Below are 19,017 nucleotides of genomic sequence, written 5' to 3' on the forward strand. Positions count from 1 at the left end.
TAATACATCTTTCCTCCAAGCCCAATCTTTTTGCTGTCCCAGTAAATATTGTAAAGTTAATATCATTAATGAAACTAATGGTTTCTATGGCTGCAGCCCATAATTCCAATTGCCTCCAGATTAGTACCACTGTATGCTCTTTCGTAGCTGTTACATAAATTTAGCTGAATTGCTTCAACGCGCAGTCCTGAGGCACTAACGGCGACACTTTGAAACAGTAACGCCCATAGTTAAGAGATTATACTTTTCTCTCTGAATATAAAATGTTTGTTTCAGCAACAATAGAACAAATACGAAATTAATATTTATCAGCCTTGGTGCATTGAGTCTAACAATAGCCTGATTTTCACTACAGAGCCACACAATGTGGAGAGCTTTAAATGCTGTCTGATTGATGCGCCAATTTTATGTAAATATGATTAGGAGCGGCCCTTCCGCTTTCTCGTGCTATGTAAATGTGGTTTAAATTGCACCAGCGCGCCTCCATTTACCAAAACCCCCAGCAGGCTGTGGTGCCATGCCTCCCAGTCATCCATTCAGAGATGGTGAAAATGAACCGCTGACTGCCTGACAATGCTCTAGGCGCTGGCAGAAGCTGGAGGGCACGGAGCAAGACTCACTGGTGAAATATGAATATGCCTCCTTCACCATACAGCACCTGCAAGAATTTCAGCAGTCGGTGTGTGTGTGTGTGTGTGTGTGTGTGTGTGTGTGTGTGTGTGTGTGTGTGTGTGTGTATTAGGCAGATGCATTCCACACAGTGTCACATGTGGAACAGACATAAAAACACAAAAGATTTACATGCATGACCCCTCCTACTAGAAGCCTGCCAGCTTGGTCCCAAGGCTTTGTATTCCCCGGAAGGCTTTATACGACTGCATCACTTTGCCTGCAGCTATTGTACCCTGTCTACCCCTCTGGTTAAAACGAAGCAGACTTTAGAAACCACAATGAAAACCCCCAGAGAAAACAAGTTGCCACTCAAAGTGATTTTTTTCCCTCTCACCCTTGATACAGCTCTGTGTTTCACATCCAAAAATAGTTGCGCTGGCTCTGTGATCAGAATATGTAGCTGTTGAATGTACTATTCACGGGATGATATTTTCACTGACTTGTCTTTGTATGTTTTCCCATGCATGTGTGCGTGTACATCAGTTGAGCCTGCTGAGCTGACGCTGTCGGGTTCGTTAACAGCAATTGAGGGGCAAGAGTTGAATCTCAGCTGCTACACCACCTCCAGCAATCCCCCCGTCGACATCCGCTGGTGGCTGGGCTACAAGGAGCTCAACAACACTTCTGTTGCTATGGAGGAGGTGGGACTACATGGGACGCAATTTGCACAACGCTGAAATTCATCCATGCAGTCCTATGACTAGTTAACATCCTGGTCGATTTACACAGAATACTGAAAAAGGTTGTGTTTATATATATATATATATATATATATATATATATATATATATATATTTATATATATATATATATATATATATATATATATATATATATATATATATATATATATATATATATATATATATTTATTTATTTATTTATTTATTTATTTATTTTTATGAATAGATAGGCAAAAGGCATGGAAGCTAATGTACAAAAACATTTCCTTTCAGTCAAGCTTGCCTTCAGGGTATCAACAAAAAACTATAAAAATGCCTCCTATTGCATTAAAAGAATCCTCAATAATGCATTGTGACCTCATGTGAACCGTTATAGATGAAAGAAAACAGTATGACCATGAGCTGTCTCTGGATAGGCCTGCTGCAGCTTTGCAAATGAATCATCCGATTCCAAAAAGAGTATTCTGCTGCTCTTCTCCTCTTTTGTGTATGCTAATAAGATCAAAGTGAATAAAAGCTGACACAGAAGATGAGTATTATTAAACAAGCTCTTTATTCATCTGGTAGCAGCATTTTCATTTGATCTTACACAAGGCACTCACTGTGCCGTATGCAAGCTTTAATGCATGCGACACAGTGTGAGGCGAATGAAGACTGACGCTCCTGTCCAGTGTCTTTGTTAGTCTTTCTGACTGTGGCTTTTACAGTAATTACCACAATAATAGCTTTAATAACCAGATGTGCTGCAAAGGCATGACCACTATCAGGCAGGTGCAAAATGACACTTGCCTCAATTTATAACAGTGTGCAAAGCCGGAGAGTCAGATGAATATACTTATTTATCACAGACCATGCACAACATCAGTTATTACAGTGGCTAATTTGCCATCTGTATTCGCCAAGACAAACCAGCGAGGGTTGTTTTTCTCACAGACCCCCCCCCCCCCCCCCCACCCCCCCCCACACACACACACACACACACACACACACACACACACAACTAAGTAAGGATGCCAGACCAAGACTGTCTGTCCCCCAAAACTGTCAGATGTTCTTTGTGTCTGCAGGGAGACAACGGTGGGATGACAATCATGTCCAACATGACCCACCGGGTCTCCAGGGAGGAGCACGGGATGAAGCTCACCTGTGAGGCTTTTAACAAGGGAACACATTTCTCCAAAACCCAGAGCGATGAACTCAGTGTCTACTGTAAGTGACTTTAAGTTTTCTAAGTAAGCGTGGTTTCTTGAATTCCTTTGATATTAGTGTACATAATTGCCACAAGAAAACTTCATGGAGAATAAAACTTTGATTCCAGCATTGTTCTGAAGGGTTAATGAAACTGTACAGTCCAGTAAACAAAACAATTTTCACAATAGCATTGTGCACCTAAACGTGTAGTGAGGGTGTGCTGGGAACAGCTAGCAGAGGCCCCAGTCTGCGAAATCTTCAACGCACACCTCCGGCAGAGCTTCAACAGCATTCCGAGGGAGACTGGGGACATTGAGTCCGAATGGACCATGTTCAGCATCTCCATTGCAGCCGCAAGGTGGTTGGTGCCTGCAGTGGTGGTAATCCCCGAACCAAATGGTGGACACCAGAGGTGAAGGGAGCCACCAGGCTGAAGAAGGAGTCCTATCGGGCTTGGTTAGCCTGTGGGACTGGCTGACAGCTGACAGGTATCGACAGGCCAAGAAGGCCAAGACAGGCCAAGACCTCAGAAGGTCTGCTAGATGATGTTAATGCAGCACTACGGACGATACCTACAGCCACGATTACCGACTAACAAGTTGATCTACAATACGGCAGCAGTGATCAGTGAGATGCTTGGCTACAAGTTGAACAGCCACAAGGGGCAGTACCCTCCATGGAGAAGGAGGCTAGAGGCTAAGATCAAGGTAGCACAGAGGGAGGTTAGCCAACTATCGGAGTTGCAGAAAGGCGCGATGAGGAAGGTGCCTAAGAAGTACAGGAAGCTGTCCATACCTGAGGCCTTGGAAACTGCCAAGCAATGACTCACAGCCTTGGCCAGCCGCTTGAGGAGGTACACCAGAGAGATAGAAGGCAAGAGAATAAACCAGCTGTTCTCCACAGAACCAGCCAAGGTGTACTTTTCAGTGGCAGGGGAACAATATGAGAACAGCACCACCAAGGCTGGAGGCAGAACAATACTGGAAGAGCATACGGGAGAAGGACGCAACCCATAACGGCAACCCATAGCGGCAATACTCAGTGGCTAGTGGATCTGAGGGCAGACCACAGCGACCTCCAGTAACCATCACAGTGGCAGATATCCAAGAAAGGGTCTCCAGTATGAAGAGTTGGACAGCACCAGGTCCTGACATGGTTCACGCCTACTGGCTGAAGAAGCTGACTGCACTCCACGAGCGCCTGGCAGCACAAATGAACCAGCTGCTAGTTAACGAGAGACACCCAGAATGGCTAACCGAAGGCCGGACAGTCCTGATCCTCAAGGACCCCCAGAAGAGACCGGTCCCCTCCAACTACCGACCAATAACTTGCCTCAGCACCACATGGAAGCACCTGTCAGGCATCATAGCGGCTAAGATGAACAGGCACATGGGTCAATACATAAGCGGGGCACAGAAAGGGATGGGCAAGAATACCAGAGGCGCAAAACACTTGCTACTGGCAGACCAAGCAGTCAGCCGAGACTGCAGGACCAGACTGACCAACCTGTGCACTGCCTGGATTGATTACAAGAAGGCCTATGACTCAATGCCCCACAGCTGGATCCTGGAATGCCTAGAATTGTACGAGATCAATGGGACCCTGAGAACCTTCATCAGGAACTCAATGGGGATGTGGCGGACAACACTAGAGGCCAACTCCAAGCCCATAGCGCAAGTCACCATCAAGTGCGGGATCTACCAAGGAGATGCTCTGTCCCCACTGCTGTTCTGCATAGGCCTTAACCCCCTCAGTGAGATAATTGACAAGACTGGCTAAGGATACCGACTACGGAATGGAGCAGTTGTCAGCCACCTCCTGTACATGGATGACATCAAGCTGTATGCCAAGAGTGAACGAGACATTGATTCACTGATCCACACCACCAGGATATACAGCAATGACATCGGAATGTCGTTCGGGCTGGAGAAGTGTAGTTGGATGGTAACAAAGAGAGGGAAGGTAGTCAGAACGGAGGGGATCAAACTACCAGAAGGCAACATTGCAGACATAGAGGACAGTTACAAGTACCTGGGGATCCCGCAGGCGAATGGGAACCATGAAGAGGCCGCTAGGAAAGCTGCAACCACCAAGTACCTGCAGAAGGTCAGGCAAGTCCTGAGGAGTTAGCTGAACGGTAAGAACAAGATCCGGGCTATCAACACCTACGCCCTGCCCGTGATCAGGTACCCGGCTGGGGTAATAGGCTGGCCAAAGGAGGAGATGGAAGCCACTGACATCAAGACAAGAAAGCTCCTTACCATGCATGGAGGGTTTCACCCCAAGTCCAGGGGTGAGGCTGTGAGGCCACAGTCCAGGATGAGACAAGGAACATCCACGAATACATCACAAAGATGGCCCCAACTGACAGCGTGCTCAATGAATACCTCAGGCAGCAGAAACCCAAGAAAATAGAGGAAGGCGAGGAACCATCATGGAAGGACAGACCCCTGCACGGTATGTACCACCGGCAGATAGAGGAGGTGGCTGATATCCAGAAATCCTACCAGTGGCTGGACAAAGCTGGACTGAAAGACAGCACGGAAGCACTAATCATGGCAGCACAGGAACAAGCACTAAGCACAAGATCCATAGAGGCTGGGGTCTATCACACCAGGCAGGACCCCAGGTGCAGGCTGTGTAAAGATGCTCCAGAGACAATCCAGCACATAACAGCAGGGTGTAAGATGCTAGCAGGCAGGACATACATGGAACGCCATAACCAAGTGGCCGGCATAGTGTACAGGAACATCTGTGCCGAGTATAACCTGGAAGTCCCGAGGTCAAAATGGGAGACGCCCCCAAGGGTATTGGAGAATGACCGAGCTAGGATCCTGTGGGACTTCCAGATACAGACGGACAAAATGGTGGTGGCTAACCAACCGGACATAGTGGTGGTAGACAAACATCAGAAGACGGCCGTAGTGATCGATGTAGCGGTTCTGAATGACAGCAACATCAGGAAGAAGGAACACGAGAAGATCGAGAAATACCAAGGGCTCAAAGAAGAGCTCGAGAAGATGTGGAGGGTGAAGGTGACGGTGGTCCCCGTGGTAATCGGAGCACTAGGTGTGGTGTCTCTCCGCTTACTTGATGTTTTGTTGCACTGAAAATATAATCAGAAGGGTTTTTTTCTTGTCTGTGCTGCTTTAGCTGACCTAGTTAGTATACAAATGGACACACAGATGCAGGTTATTAACAAATGTGAGAAAGAACCTCTCATTAACAGAACCAAAATCAAATATATGATGAGTCTTTTTTTTTTTTTCAAAGAAGCGGATCCCTAATGTTTTTCTGTTGATGTGTCAAAGACCAAAATGCTATCAAGCCTGAAAAAAACATACTTACTTCTTAATATTTTATATGTAGTTGTTAATTAATTTTTGAAAAAAATAAATTAAGTATTCCTTCATTTCCAAATAATACAAGTCAACAAAATTCATTATAAGATAAATCATGCCACCCATTTTACATGCAGCAAGAAAACACGAATGTGATTAGGGTCTAATTACACTGGGTAAGTTAATCATAAACATATAAAGATATATTAGAGGTTAATATGAAAATCCACATCTTGACTTAATGAAGTTTCATAAATACTCATCAAGCATATGTAACAAATTAAACAGCAAAATATTTAAAGAGATATTTAAATTGCAAGTAAGCTTCCAAAGCCATACCTTATTGGTATATTATTGGTAACAATATGCCAATGGATCCTATAGATAGAAAAAACTGACATCGTTTACAGGTTTAATTGCAAAAAGAAGTCAGATGTTAAATAAACTTATATGGAACATCCTGATGCTCACCTATTATATCAGTAAAAACATTATTATAATAAATTTATGGTCTCAATTTCTCATTCCAAGTCTTATTGACATTATGTTTATAAGATAAGTAAAATATAGGATAAGGTGGTATACAGTATGCTTTTGAGTGGGGCTACATTGTGATTGACACGCTGCAACCATGCCGTGTCCCCAGTTTCTCCTTTGTGATGTCTAGTTTGAGACAAAATTCTCAAACTAAGGTTTTAAAACAGGACTTCCATGAACAATGGGTGACAGCATGGACCTTTTATATACAGTCTGCACAAGGTAATAAACCCAAGAAAAAGTAGAGTAGTTACAGTTATACATTAAATGTGTCTTTTTTTTTATTTTCAGTTGAAAAAACAGCCAACACATCCTTGGTATTAAATTAACCATTGCAAAGTACCTACTTACTGGAGGCCAGCCACCACTGACACACTTAAAGAGATTGCTCTGCAGACACTAATATGGAAGCCTAATATGGAAGCCTAATGTGTCTGGGGTTTTCAGGGATGGGCAGTGGACCAATCCACAATGAGGGAAATGAAGGAGGGACACAATCTTTTGAGTGTCTATAATTAGCAAAAGTCTTTTCATTGCATTTTCTTGTATAATTTAATGTTATATTATTGTGTTTGCAATGATTTGAGGACAACTGTTTGTTTTTCCCAGGAGGGGGAAAACAAACAGCCAATTTCTGCCAATTGATTAGATAACAGAGTTTGGAGAAAAGCACCAGTGGGGACCGATGATATTTCAGGAGGTTTACTGCCACCCTGTCCCCCCCACAGTTCCAGGAAAAGTCTTTTGCAGAAATTTTTGAACTGATATTTGTATAATTGATATCAACTTCAGCTCTTTTAAAGAGACCAGTCCCTTAATACAAGATGGAAAACAGGTCTACTTAACATATTTAAAAAAAAAAACCCCAAAGGAACTGATCATAAAAAATTACAATCAACAGACCCCCCTCAAAAAGTCTGGATCAATGCTCCACCTGAAGATGTCCCCTTACGTTCTGGAAGCACGGTCCATATGGTCTGTTTCGCCACTGGGGGAAATCCGAAAGCAACTTTGGCTTGGTTCAAGGTGAGAATGCACTGCCGTAAGAGCATGCCTGACTGTATATTTGTGTCGTGGTGTTTGTCGAGCCTAAACACAGAGATCTACAATCTTTCTTTGTGATTTAGGATGGAACGGCAGTGACTGGTGCACTGCAGCAGACCTCGTTTGATATGGGTGTAGCTCGAGAACTGGTCGTGGTCCTGACAGCAAGTGACAACATGGCCAGCTACCGCTGTGACGCCACGAATAAAGCAAAGAAAACCATCTCTGCATACACCAAGCTCAGGGTTCACTGTGAGTAAGACTGGAGCTTTAAGACTTGAACTTTCTCCCAGTCTAACTTAGCTGAGAGAAAAGCATTATATTAGATAAATGAATTTCACAGCAGATTTGATTTGCTGCATTTTATATCCTTCATCTTGAAATAATAAATGAGTCAAAATTGAATTTTCTTGTTTACTCTGTGGTTCTCCAGTTACACCAGTAAGTATGAAGATCACAGCCCAACAAGAGGTACTTCGTCAGGGTGAGGCGCTAATCCTGGAGTGCCAGGCTGGAAGCAGCAGTCCGATGGCAAACATCTCCTGGATCTTGGGCCCATTAAGGTTTGCCTAGTCAGTAGGCTAAAGGGGACATAACAGAAAAAGCTCTTATGTAAAATCAGATCCCCAATTCACTATCAGAATGAGTCTGAATGATTGATGTTTATCCTATTAAATGAGGAGAAATGATAACTGTTTGGTGCACTTGAAGTCCTTTATTAATTGGATTTACTGGTTGGCAATTGTGTCGTAGGTTGCAGGGAGTCGAGGAGGAACCCAGGGATGCTGAGTTTGGTGGCATTTCAGTGCACAGTTCTCTGTCTCTGAATCTGACTTCACAGCATCACAACCAGAAGGTCATCTGCCAGGCCTACAGCCATGTTTTGGCAGAGGGGACCAACATGTACTATAAGCTCAATGTGCTTTGTAAGTAGAAGGTGAATTGTTTGCTCACGTCTCTCTCTCTTTTTTTTTCTCATTCTTTCCTGTCATTGACTGAGAGATTTGGGTTGCATCATTCTTAAATGATGCACAATGATGATCATTAATGACGTGGATCAAAAAGTAGTTTGCTGATGTGACTTTGCAGAATGTGTGTTCAATATAATTTTTTTTGTTTACCGGAAACCTTTGTTGTGAGTTGTGGGTCTGTTGAGCTCTGTGGCAATGTGTCCTAATTGTGCATTTGCTTTGCTGCATGGCCATGTTTGTCTTTGATGCCATTTCACAGGCAGCAGCCAGCCACTGTTTCAAAGCTTGGTGCTGTGTATGAGCATGAAGGAATGTCACTGTGTGTTTGTGCAGAGCTGCCGTTGGACAACAGTACTGTCACTCGTTGTTTTAATGCCTGTCCCTCTTCCTCCTGTGCTGCCTTACTCCCCCGTCCTCTAAGTGTGTGAAGTTAGTAAGATCTGGAATTATTGGTGGGATGTCGACTTTCTACTTGTTTGACTCTCATTAGTGTCTCTTCGTGCTTTCACGTCCAACATGTTTTGTGTGTCTTTGTGCTCACTCTTGGTGGTTCTGTGGCACTGACTTTATATCCTTGCCACTGATCTATTTGCTTAGTATGAATCCAATTCACTGTAGCTGTATTTTATTTTATTTTATGTTTTTGTGCTGCTTGTCTGTCAGACCCACCAGAATTCAGCCCAGACCAACCAACAGAGGTGCAGGTGCTTGAGGATGACATGGCAGTCATCCCACTGCTGGTCTCAGCTAACCCAGAGGAGGTCTCCTGCATTTGGCTGCACCGCAGGGAGAAGCTGGTCAAAGGTGATCTAGGGTTGTGTGATGGCTCTATAAACCAGGTCGAGTTGAGCTGAGCCAGCAAGTAAGCACTCAGCTCTGCCATTCAGGGTCTGAATAAAACATGGCAGGTTAGCCAGCATGGGACCCTGCCAAATGTGATTCTCATTACTGCTCTAATGTATGCAGTCTAAATGAGGATTGCTGTCTCCCTGAATACAACACAACAGTTCTAAACCTGGCTTCTCCTCCTGGCCAGTGTCACCAGGGCCCTGCTGCACCCACTCTCTTTTTCTGTTAGCTCCATTATACAACAGCACTATAAAATGACTATTTTAAATGCAGAAATCCACCTATTACATTTTAAGCGCTGTGGAAAAGAAGGTGTCTCCCTCACACAGTCTATTGTTGGCTTGATGTGAGAATCCGGCCAGACCAATCAATAATGCAGAATTAGACGTCACTTAGAGACCAGTGGCCAGAGGACATTCAGTTGATGAGCATGTAATGAATACTTAATTTACCATTGCTTTTTACGTCTGTGTGTGCGTGTGTCTGTGTGTGTTTTGGTAGAGGAAGATTACCGCTATCACTGGTTAGATGACCACTCACTGGAGATCAGGAATGTGTCAAGGAACGATGCCGGAGTTTACGCCGTCAAGTGTGAAAACGATGAAGGCGCAAACGAAATCTCCATCACGCTGGACGTTCAGTGTAAGACCCTGCACACAGGAAATGGACGAGCTCGTGTGAATCTTTAGATTTGCACACACTTTCTGATGTTGTTCTGTTGCTCCTATACCTTTTGAAAGGGAGCAAACATTTTATAGAAGTTAATGAAAGTGCCCCAAGAAGCCAACTACAATGGCAAAGGAGATTTTTAAACAATGATTGAGATGGTAACTCTTTATTGAATAGGTTTCCTTCTTTAAATAGAGAACGAGCAGAATTTCTCTTGCCTGTTTTGTAAATTGAATTTGAATCGGAACAGTATGACTGCTTTTGAACTTGACAGTGTGCATCCACACATGCTGACAACAACTCTGACTTCTAGTTCCTCCCCGCCAAACGTACCTCATTCATTAGACCTCCATGCAAGGCCATCCACCACCACTGCTGCCCCAGGCCCAGCCTCAAGCTCTAGGCCCTCTGCCCTGATACTGATGATTTAATAATAGGAATGTGGAAAATGTAGGTCTGCCTGATTCACTAAAGCCCATGGTACATGCCTAATGGATTCTGCCATCTTGATCTGACTGGGCTTGACAGTTGTAGATATTCATTATGTATGGAGAATTGTGGTAGCTTTTATGTGTGGCGGTGTAAGCCACTTATTGGTGTCGTTCTTGGTTAGGAGACCAACATGGGTGGATTCCACAAACCCAGAGGTCTGTGTCTTGCTAGCGTTTCCCATCACTGTTCCTCGAGAGTGAACATAGGTTTAGACAAGTAGGCACTAATGGCTTTATTGTTGCAAGTACACGGCACCCATGGGATGTATGAAAAGCTTGTGAGGCAGAGGCGAACAAAGAAAAGAGGTGTAGTCATGCAGTGAGGAAGAAGATATAGCGTATATGTAGAATGATTGTATATGTATAAAAATGGCAAACTGGAGGGTCACCAGGTTACCCTACTCCTCTTGTTTGTTTCATCACTATCACACCTTCATAGGTCACATGACCAGATGTCTGTTACAGACACATCTATAAGAAGAACAGATGCTCTTACTGTGTTTCTTCCTTTCTCTTTCTTGTTTTGCTTATTTAGTTATTCCATTTGCTTAACTCATGTCCATATTTGATTTATTTTTATTTTTGTTGTGTCCCCTTTTCCCTTTAGCTAATCACTTCCCTATTTATATGTTAGCCAGACTGCCTTTATGCTCTTTATTGTCTCACTGTCAGCTTTCCAATGAGTTTTTATTGTTGTTTTGTGTGTATGACCTTTACCTGTTTCTGCCTTGTTGACAGAGCTTGTTTTAAGTAAGTGCGCTTCATTAGTATTTTTGGATTTTTTTTTTCCTTTCTGATGCTTTTCTCTTGTTTTATTTTTTTGACTAATGACCATACAGAGAATGAACTCAAGCCTGATAGTTAAGTAGTGGAGTTGAGACTTTGCTTGGTCTCCTCTGCGACCCCTGTGTTTTCAATTCTTGGTCTTGGTTATCACCTAAAGAAGTTAATGACATTGTATCCAAAGCACAGTGGCCAATTATAATGGGTTTATGAATATTTGCAAAGGCAAACTGGTGTAAGAGTAATTACAGCAATGCAGCAAGCCTGTTTAATGGTTTGCCAAATGATTTGTCCCTGGTTGACATTGCTCCTGCCGTAACCTTATTCCTTTTTTCTTACCCTCAGATGCTCCAAGTGTCAAAGCAGAGAAAGAGCCGGTGTTCGTGAACCTGGGGGAAACAGCAGATCTGATATGTGTGGCAGATGCGAACCCGATTATAGCTGGCATGTTCTCTTGGAAATGGCTGGTGAGAGCCACATATATAAAAAAAACGTACACAGAAGCAGTCATCCCCTAAATGACCTTCCTTTTATCTGGCTTCCTTTCTTGCCATTTTTTTACTGGCCTTTGCAAATGCCCAGATGCACCATATTTCACTGGCTCTAACTATCCTTCCACCCCACCTCTTCCTGCTCCACGCTCAGCCCAAATCCAGAAAAATAGCTTTCATTACTGCTGCGTGACTAAAGGGCACATTCGTCAATGTGGCGTGGTCTCTGTATCTACCGATGCCGACCAGTCTTAACCCACCCCCTGGCAGTCGTGTGTGCGTGTCACTTTCAACCTGCATGGCCCCTCCTTCTCTCTTTTCCTGTGGCTCTCTAGCCTTTGGCATTATTCTTCTCTGTTCTCAGAGCTTGTTCCATTGAGTGCCCTTCCCATCCAGACCCCAGGCCCTGATGGTTTCCAGCTCAGCTCTTCCTCACAATCTACCTGTCTAGCTCTCATCCATCTAGACAGGTAGGGGAGGCAGATGTGTGCTGAGGGATAGCGGCTGTCGTCTTCTTATCCTGCCTCACTCTATCTTTGACAGGGAGAGGAGGTGGAGGAGATGGGCGAGGAAACCCAGGAAGACGAATCAGGCCTTCTGACCATCTATAATGTGACTCGGGCTCACGCTGGTAGTTACGAGTGCCTAGCCAATAATGGCATAGAACCCCCTGCCAGTGCACATATACGGTTGGTTGTGCAATGTGAGTTTTGTATTCGGTTTTCACTGTGAGAAGGCGATAAAACATTTCCATTTCCTCGCTGTGTGGTATCTGCAAGAATAATCTTCTATGCCCATCTTGTCATATATAGTTAAACCAGAGCTTCGTAAAGGTCCCCAATGGAGAAAGGTAGCAAGCAGAGGGGATGGCACTAGCACAGCTGAAATTGTGTGCCAGGCAGAGGGCGTTCCTCGTGTCGACTTCTCTTGGGAAAAAAGTGGTGTACTCATGGATTTTGAAAATCCCAGGTTGGAGAATTGAATATGTTAATTGTTTATGCTTGTGCTAAATTTGTATAATAAAAATAACTTCAAGTCAAATATTATATGCTACACTATTTTGCAATTTTTTAATATGTCATTGCTAAATCCAGATTTAGTGCTTTTGATATTTTTTACCTGTTCAACACTTTTTTGTGTCAAGCTGAGTAACATTAAAATGCAAAATGTGTGTCTGTATGCCAAGGATTTGTCTTTCTCTATTGTGTTTCTCTGGTTGTGTTTGTGTGCGTACGTTCATGCTACAGGTATGAGGAGATGATAATGAGGGAAGGCTCCTTTCACACCAGCACAGTTCGAGTGGTAAACGTGAGCGCAGTTTTGGACTACGCTGTCTTTAGCTGCACTGCACGCAACTCGCTTGGGGAAGACAAGCTAGACATCCAGCTCATCAGCACAAGTACTGAATCGCTATTTTTGTTTCCTGTGTGTGTGTGTGTGTGTGTGTGTGTGTGTGTGTGTGTGTGTGTGTGTGTGTGTGTGTGTGTGTGTGTGTGTGTGTGTGTGTGTGTGTGTGTGTAAGCCTATCTCTGTAGAGAGTTATAGGACTGAATCTTTCAAAGAAATTAACAGTATGTAATTTTTATTGTAGTTTGATTTTAATGGAGAGAAATCCAGAAAAAAACATACATTACATAAAAAGTTAGAAATTGATTTGTATGCCACTGAGATACGTATTTGATCCCCGAGCAAAACATGGCTAGGTACTTGGTGGAGAAACCCTTACTGCCAAGCACTGCAATGATATGTTTCTTGTAGATGATCACCAGGTTTGAACACACCTCAGGAGGGATTTGGGGCCGGTCTTCTTTACAGAAAATCTCTTAGTCCTTTAAGTCTCTTGGCTGCTGCTTGGCAACTCAAAGTTTCAGTTCCCTCCACAGATTTTCTTTCCATCTTCACTCCACAGGAACCTCAATGCGATGAAGTCATCCTGGATCCTTAGGGGAAAAACAGCACTAAAGCAAAGGTTTCAGCCTCTGTGGTTGACTGTAGGGATGCTGTTCTCTGGGTCGTAATAAGCATAATAACTGTGTTACCAATGGTGTTCTTGGTGATTGTGGTCCCTTCAGATCTGACTTAGAGTAGCTGATGGTAAATGATCAAACTCAGTGGTTATGGCTCAACATGTAGGGATTATTCATGGTTTATTGTTATTATCATGAATAATCATTATTCATGATTATTCATTATACTTGGTAGTGGAGGGCTATTTTTTTTCCTTTATTTCTAATTTGGCAGCGTATCACAATGACTGAGTCTGAGTGCTGCCTTGTCCAAAGTCTATCAGCCGTTTTCAGCAAAATTACAATAGTCTGGGGGAGGCACTAGACATCTAGACTTCTGTAAAGTGAAGAGAGTTGTTGCTCCTGAGAAGCAGCACTTATTCCATTGCTTTATCTCTACCTTATCATTTAGCCCATAGCACTACTTTACTTCTTCCTCAGATAATGCTGCAGTGATATGCTTGAGTCTGCCAGCATGCTTAGAGGTTTCTACCTTCAAGCTACCAGTGTATCTGTGCACTACCACTATTATCAGCACAGTCCAGCTTTGAGCAAAAGCCCACAGCCACAGTTGGACACATTTAATGTTTACTATAAAAACCATAAAATACAATCCAATATTGTTTTTTCCCCAGTCACTTTCTTTTCTTTTCTTTTCCTTTTTTTTTTTTTTTTACAGCTGTGAATATTCATAATTTATCTGACGCAGTGATAATACATTTTATATGCTTCCTTATCATTGTAGAGCCTGAGAGGAGGAGAGCTGTTTTCCTCTTGTAGCATGGTGCTTTTTGGATTTGAAGGAGACGAGATCCAAATAAGGCTGACCTCTCTGCCCTGGAATCTTATGAGCAAAGCTGATAGCGGGAATTATTTACTTTGCAAACTGGGCTGAAGCCCGGAGCCATAGACGAGCAGAGCATCCTTCTTATGTTGCTACGCTACTATCTCTCCTCCTTTTCCCCTCCACTATCTCTCCCTCTGCCCCCCAAAAAACCAACCTCCTTTTTTTTTCTTTTTTTTTTCTTTTTTCTACGCTCCAAATGCCAAATAATCCACTTTTGCTTTACTACCCTGACTGAAGTTATGCCCTGTGTCAGACTGAAGACCTGGATTGCTTACACTGACCTTTGTTCACAATACTGATAATAATCAAGAGGCTTCATCCTTCACTGCAGAACATTTTTGGATCAAATGGATAAATCAGCTAGTTTATGCTGAGAAAGACCAGCTAAAGCTAAATCCCATGTTTACTCATCGCTTATACAACAAAGGGCAAGCAAGAGCAAATGAGGAGTGATGCAAAACTGCTGCTGTCGGGAAATATGAGGGTTTTTTAAGCCTTTTCGCTAAACTTTGACAAAGAATAAACTGTTGGAAAAAATAAACAAGCTTTTAAAGCTTTCCGACAAATTTTAACCACAATGATCATCTCTCTTCTGGCCTGTTTACCGTCATTGGTTGTTCCCAGTTTTCTTGATTAAACATTCCAGACTAATATACCTGGAGTGATGTGTCATGAGGGCACAGCATGAAATTAAACTGCAAAAAAATAAAGCGAGCATTTTGTTCTGAGGTAAACAGTTATACACAGTATGGGTGCAGTATATCAGACAAAATGATTTTGTTCCTAACACAGCTGTATGACAAATGGGGAAAGTGAGAGTACCCCTAAGTGATTTTTCTTTCTATTTTCCTTTTGTCAAAAAATAAATAAATAATGGAAATGAAATAAAATTAAAAAAAAAAAAACATCAGCTCTGAACTCATGTTTATCATTTTGTCTGTTTTTAACAGCTCCATTAAAAAGAAGGCGGCACCAGTCTAATCCACAGTAGCTCTTCATGCCTGCGAATGGAATCACTCGACTATATAATGGCACACATCTCAGTTTCTTAGCACCTAAAGCCTTTTCAAACAGCCCCCTGTTGAGTGACGGTGTTCAGCTCTCTCACAAAAATTGAGCGCACGCTTGCTTCTTCTTCCTTCTTTCTTTGTTTTTCTTCTTTTTTCATTTTTCTGCTTTTTCTTTTACCCTCAGATCACCCAGATCCCCCTTCATCGTTTCGCCAAGTCAGTGTTGGCCATGACTCTGTCACTCTTGAATGGATACCCGGCTTCAATGGTGGTTTGCAACAGAGATTCCGCATCAGGTGAAAGAGCCAAGAAACGATGTCAGATGAACAAGGGTGGGGTTTTTTTTCGGAGTCTCAAAGAATTGTACTTGACTAACTGTTTTGGTTGACAGGTACTGTTGGGATCAGTCTGTCAGTTTCCTGTATGTGGATGTCTTCCCTCCCAGTGAGACAACCTTTACTGTTACTGGTCTGCAGCCTGTCACCACTTACAACCTCTCTGTCAATGCCCTTAATGCAATAGGAGAGAGCGAATATGCTGACAACAATGCAGTACTGACCATCACCACTAAGGGTCAGTTTGGAGTAACCCCACTTTAGGGTTGAACAGCACAAGCACCTGATAGTCTGAGATCTAATTAACAAATGTGCATTTGCGGTCCTATTTTATTTTGTCTGTAGAGAGGCCAGATTCAGATGAGGACCCATCAGATATAGACCCAGCCTCACAGGGTAAGTCTTTTACACAGCAGCTACCTTCATTTGGCTAAATCATGTTAATATATGCACCTCCAATGCTTTTAATGTTTGCTGTAAAAGTGTGGTTGTCATGGCACCCACCCATACTTTTTCCCCTCTGCTAGTTTTTAATCAATAAAGACAATTGAGTGAGTGGTCGGGCCTGTCTCAGTCAGTTTTTATCTTTGCAAATTTCCATATTACTTCCTCTGCACAGAGATAATATTTCTAATGTTTTGCAAACTAGGTGGAAGTGGACTGCCAGTCTATTTGACTGTGGTGTTGACAGCAGTATTAGGAGGCCTGCTGGTGTTTAATTTGATTGGTTGCTTCTTTGGACTAAGGTGGAAAAAGAGGCAAGGTCAGACAGGTAAACATAATTATATTCCCATCAGTGGATGTTAAAATGTTTCTTCCACGGCGCTCTGTCATCGCGTTGTTCTGATTCCTCACATACCTCCACAGCAATATCACTGAGCCACGATACAACTGTCAGCTTAGCCTCTCGCTCTCGCCTCATCTCTTTATGTGCCTTTTTTTTCTATTTGTCAACCCTGTCTCTTCTCCTCTTCCTCACTACATAGGCCTCCACCCTCCCCGCCACATTAATCCTTCAAAGCTGTCACCCCTGTGTTTCATATATATCTGTTATTTCATTTGCTATCATTATGTCCGTCCTCTATCGCTTTTATTGTCTCTTCCCATTTCTTCTTCACTCTAACTGTCAAGGTCTCTCCTTCAAGATTTTTTTTTCTCACCTGCCTTTTGGTTTTCACATAGATTTTTTTTCTTTTTCTTTTTTCTTTACAGCCTACTCGTCATTCATTCACTCTCACTCTCGTCTTTTACATTTCTCTGATTATCTTGGCTTCTCTTTTGTATCCCCAGCAGCGGGCAGCAGGGACAGTGTGTTGGATGGAAAGAAGAAAGAAGATGAGGGGTAGGTTCAGGCCCTGTCATAAGAAGTAATAAAAATACCAACCAAATCCACTCAAGTAAGTCTGAGCCCTCATCCACCCGCTCATCCGTGGACAAAAAAACTCCCCAGAAAACAGCCAGGCAGGCAAAAACAACAAGTCTCTCAATATCCCGTTTATATTAGTGTCAATAAACCCGCACCGCAACCCTGCAACAAATGGATACACATGCCACATAATGTATTGTTATTAAGAAGTTAATGTATGCAGGAAACAAGCTGCTGTGCGTGGTGAATGCTTTGTAACTCTGAATTCACACTGGGGACTAATTACTACAAGTTGCGGGGAAATAAATCGTGGGCTGGCAGATGACAAAGTGTGATTCCACCGTGCAGGTCAAGTCAATCAACTGCGGGAAACTCCAACAAGTACGAGAGCAGAGAGATGATCAACGCGGCAGCCCAGCGCACGCTGCTCGTTGACTCTGGATCAGAAGCGGACAGCAACGTGTACGAGAGCTATGCGGAGGTGGGAACCCGAGAGAGGAGGCAAAGAGCAGAAAGTGAAAAGGGCAATTGAAAAATATGCGAAGACACAAAAAAGGTTGCGTAAACAGATGAAGGAAGGAAAGAGGTTATGCACAGGGTGAGGAATACTGACAGGAGAGGAAGCGGAGAATTCAGCCATAACATGGGAAATTGATAGATAAGCTAATGAAACCTTTAGCAGTGCAGAGAGATGGAACAGAGATCGATACATCACAATTAGCATTCAAAATACATATCGATCTTGGAGAAATTATCATTTTGTACTTTAAAGAAGCCAACGGGGATTTGAACCTTGGAGAAAACAGTTTAGTGTAGTAAAAAGAAAACATAACACTGCTGTCAGAACAGGATGGATCTGCAAACACCTTACACTGATTTGCCTATAAACATATTTAACATATAATGATAACTAGTTTTGAATAGAAGGTTTGGTGTGATTGGGCCAGATTTTCAGCCTGTTTGCAACATTTTTAAGATAAAAAACTGTTTCTGTTAGTGTGTGGATGCCAATGACTTCTCCATTTGATAACAGGGATTACATACCCTTTGTCTTCACTTCCCATGTTTTCCTAAACAGGCAGGAATCCATGATGGGAATCTTCAAAATGTGTTGCGAGGTTATTTCTAGACAAAAGTGGCGACAGAAATAGGTTGAATCATTTCTTTAAAAAATTCACGGTAGCCTCCATCCCTCCATTGATGAGAAACATCTGGAATTGCTATTAAAGGGAAGTTATCGAAGGTCATGGCTGATGAGCTGATGCTATCGCTTCTGTCTCATATTCTGCAGGAATGTTCCCATTATTATTATCCCACCGGTGTCTACACGCCACATCTCAGCCCCCCCCCTGAGGAAACACGTGGACTTGGTAAGACGCAAACGTGGCTCAGAGCAGTCAGGCCAGTAAACACCTCACAGCCTAAATATCATGCTACATTTAGAGTCTATATCTGACCTTGTTCTAATGCAGCACATTTACAGTATTTCCCGATTGTGTTTTCGCCATGCGTTCTATGTGCTCTACAAGATGTCATCCGTCGCCCCGTCGACCATTTGTATGAAGATGTGGGTATGTACCAGGACACAGCGGCTCCCTCTCGTCCTCCCCCTTCAGTTGTGTTTGAACACAAACTGAGTCAACAAAGGAACGAATGGAGATTGCCAACCCGCCCTCGGGTGTGTAAATAAACACACACCCTGTTATAAAATATCTTTGATTTGAACATTAT

General features: G+C 43.0%; 1 protein-coding gene across 1 annotated transcript in view; it reads left to right on the plus strand.

Annotated features, from left to right (window-relative positions):
• Window positions 1-19,017, plus strand: part of nphs1 (NPHS1 adhesion molecule, nephrin) — a 47,862-nt gene that overhangs the window by 28,267 nt on the left and 578 nt on the right. Inside the window, exons 10-29 of the mRNA XM_080897348.1 lie at window positions 1,156-1,313; window positions 2,423-2,564; window positions 7,326-7,450; window positions 7,552-7,720; window positions 7,902-8,031; window positions 8,222-8,394; window positions 9,103-9,243; window positions 9,790-9,930; window positions 11,577-11,698; window positions 12,266-12,425; window positions 12,535-12,691; window positions 12,970-13,121; window positions 15,770-15,881; window positions 15,977-16,158; window positions 16,266-16,316; window positions 16,570-16,692; window positions 17,211-17,262; window positions 17,635-17,767; window positions 18,578-18,656; window positions 18,816-18,964. Coding sequence (XP_080753474.1) covers window positions 1,156-1,313; window positions 2,423-2,564; window positions 7,326-7,450; window positions 7,552-7,720; window positions 7,902-8,031; window positions 8,222-8,394; window positions 9,103-9,243; window positions 9,790-9,930; window positions 11,577-11,698; window positions 12,266-12,425; window positions 12,535-12,691; window positions 12,970-13,121; window positions 15,770-15,881; window positions 15,977-16,158; window positions 16,266-16,316; window positions 16,570-16,692; window positions 17,211-17,262; window positions 17,635-17,767; window positions 18,578-18,656; window positions 18,816-18,964 — 2,651 coding nt within the window. The remainder of the gene's footprint in view (window positions 1-1,155; window positions 1,314-2,422; window positions 2,565-7,325; window positions 7,451-7,551; window positions 7,721-7,901; window positions 8,032-8,221; window positions 8,395-9,102; window positions 9,244-9,789; window positions 9,931-11,576; window positions 11,699-12,265; window positions 12,426-12,534; window positions 12,692-12,969; window positions 13,122-15,769; window positions 15,882-15,976; window positions 16,159-16,265; window positions 16,317-16,569; window positions 16,693-17,210; window positions 17,263-17,634; window positions 17,768-18,577; window positions 18,657-18,815; window positions 18,965-19,017) is intronic.

This window comes from Rhamphochromis sp. 'chilingali' (genome assembly GCF_963969265.1).
Source record: "Rhamphochromis sp. 'chilingali' genome assembly, chromosome: 11".
Taxonomy (NCBI): Eukaryota; Metazoa; Chordata; class Actinopteri; order Cichliformes; family Cichlidae; genus Rhamphochromis; species Rhamphochromis sp. 'chilingali'.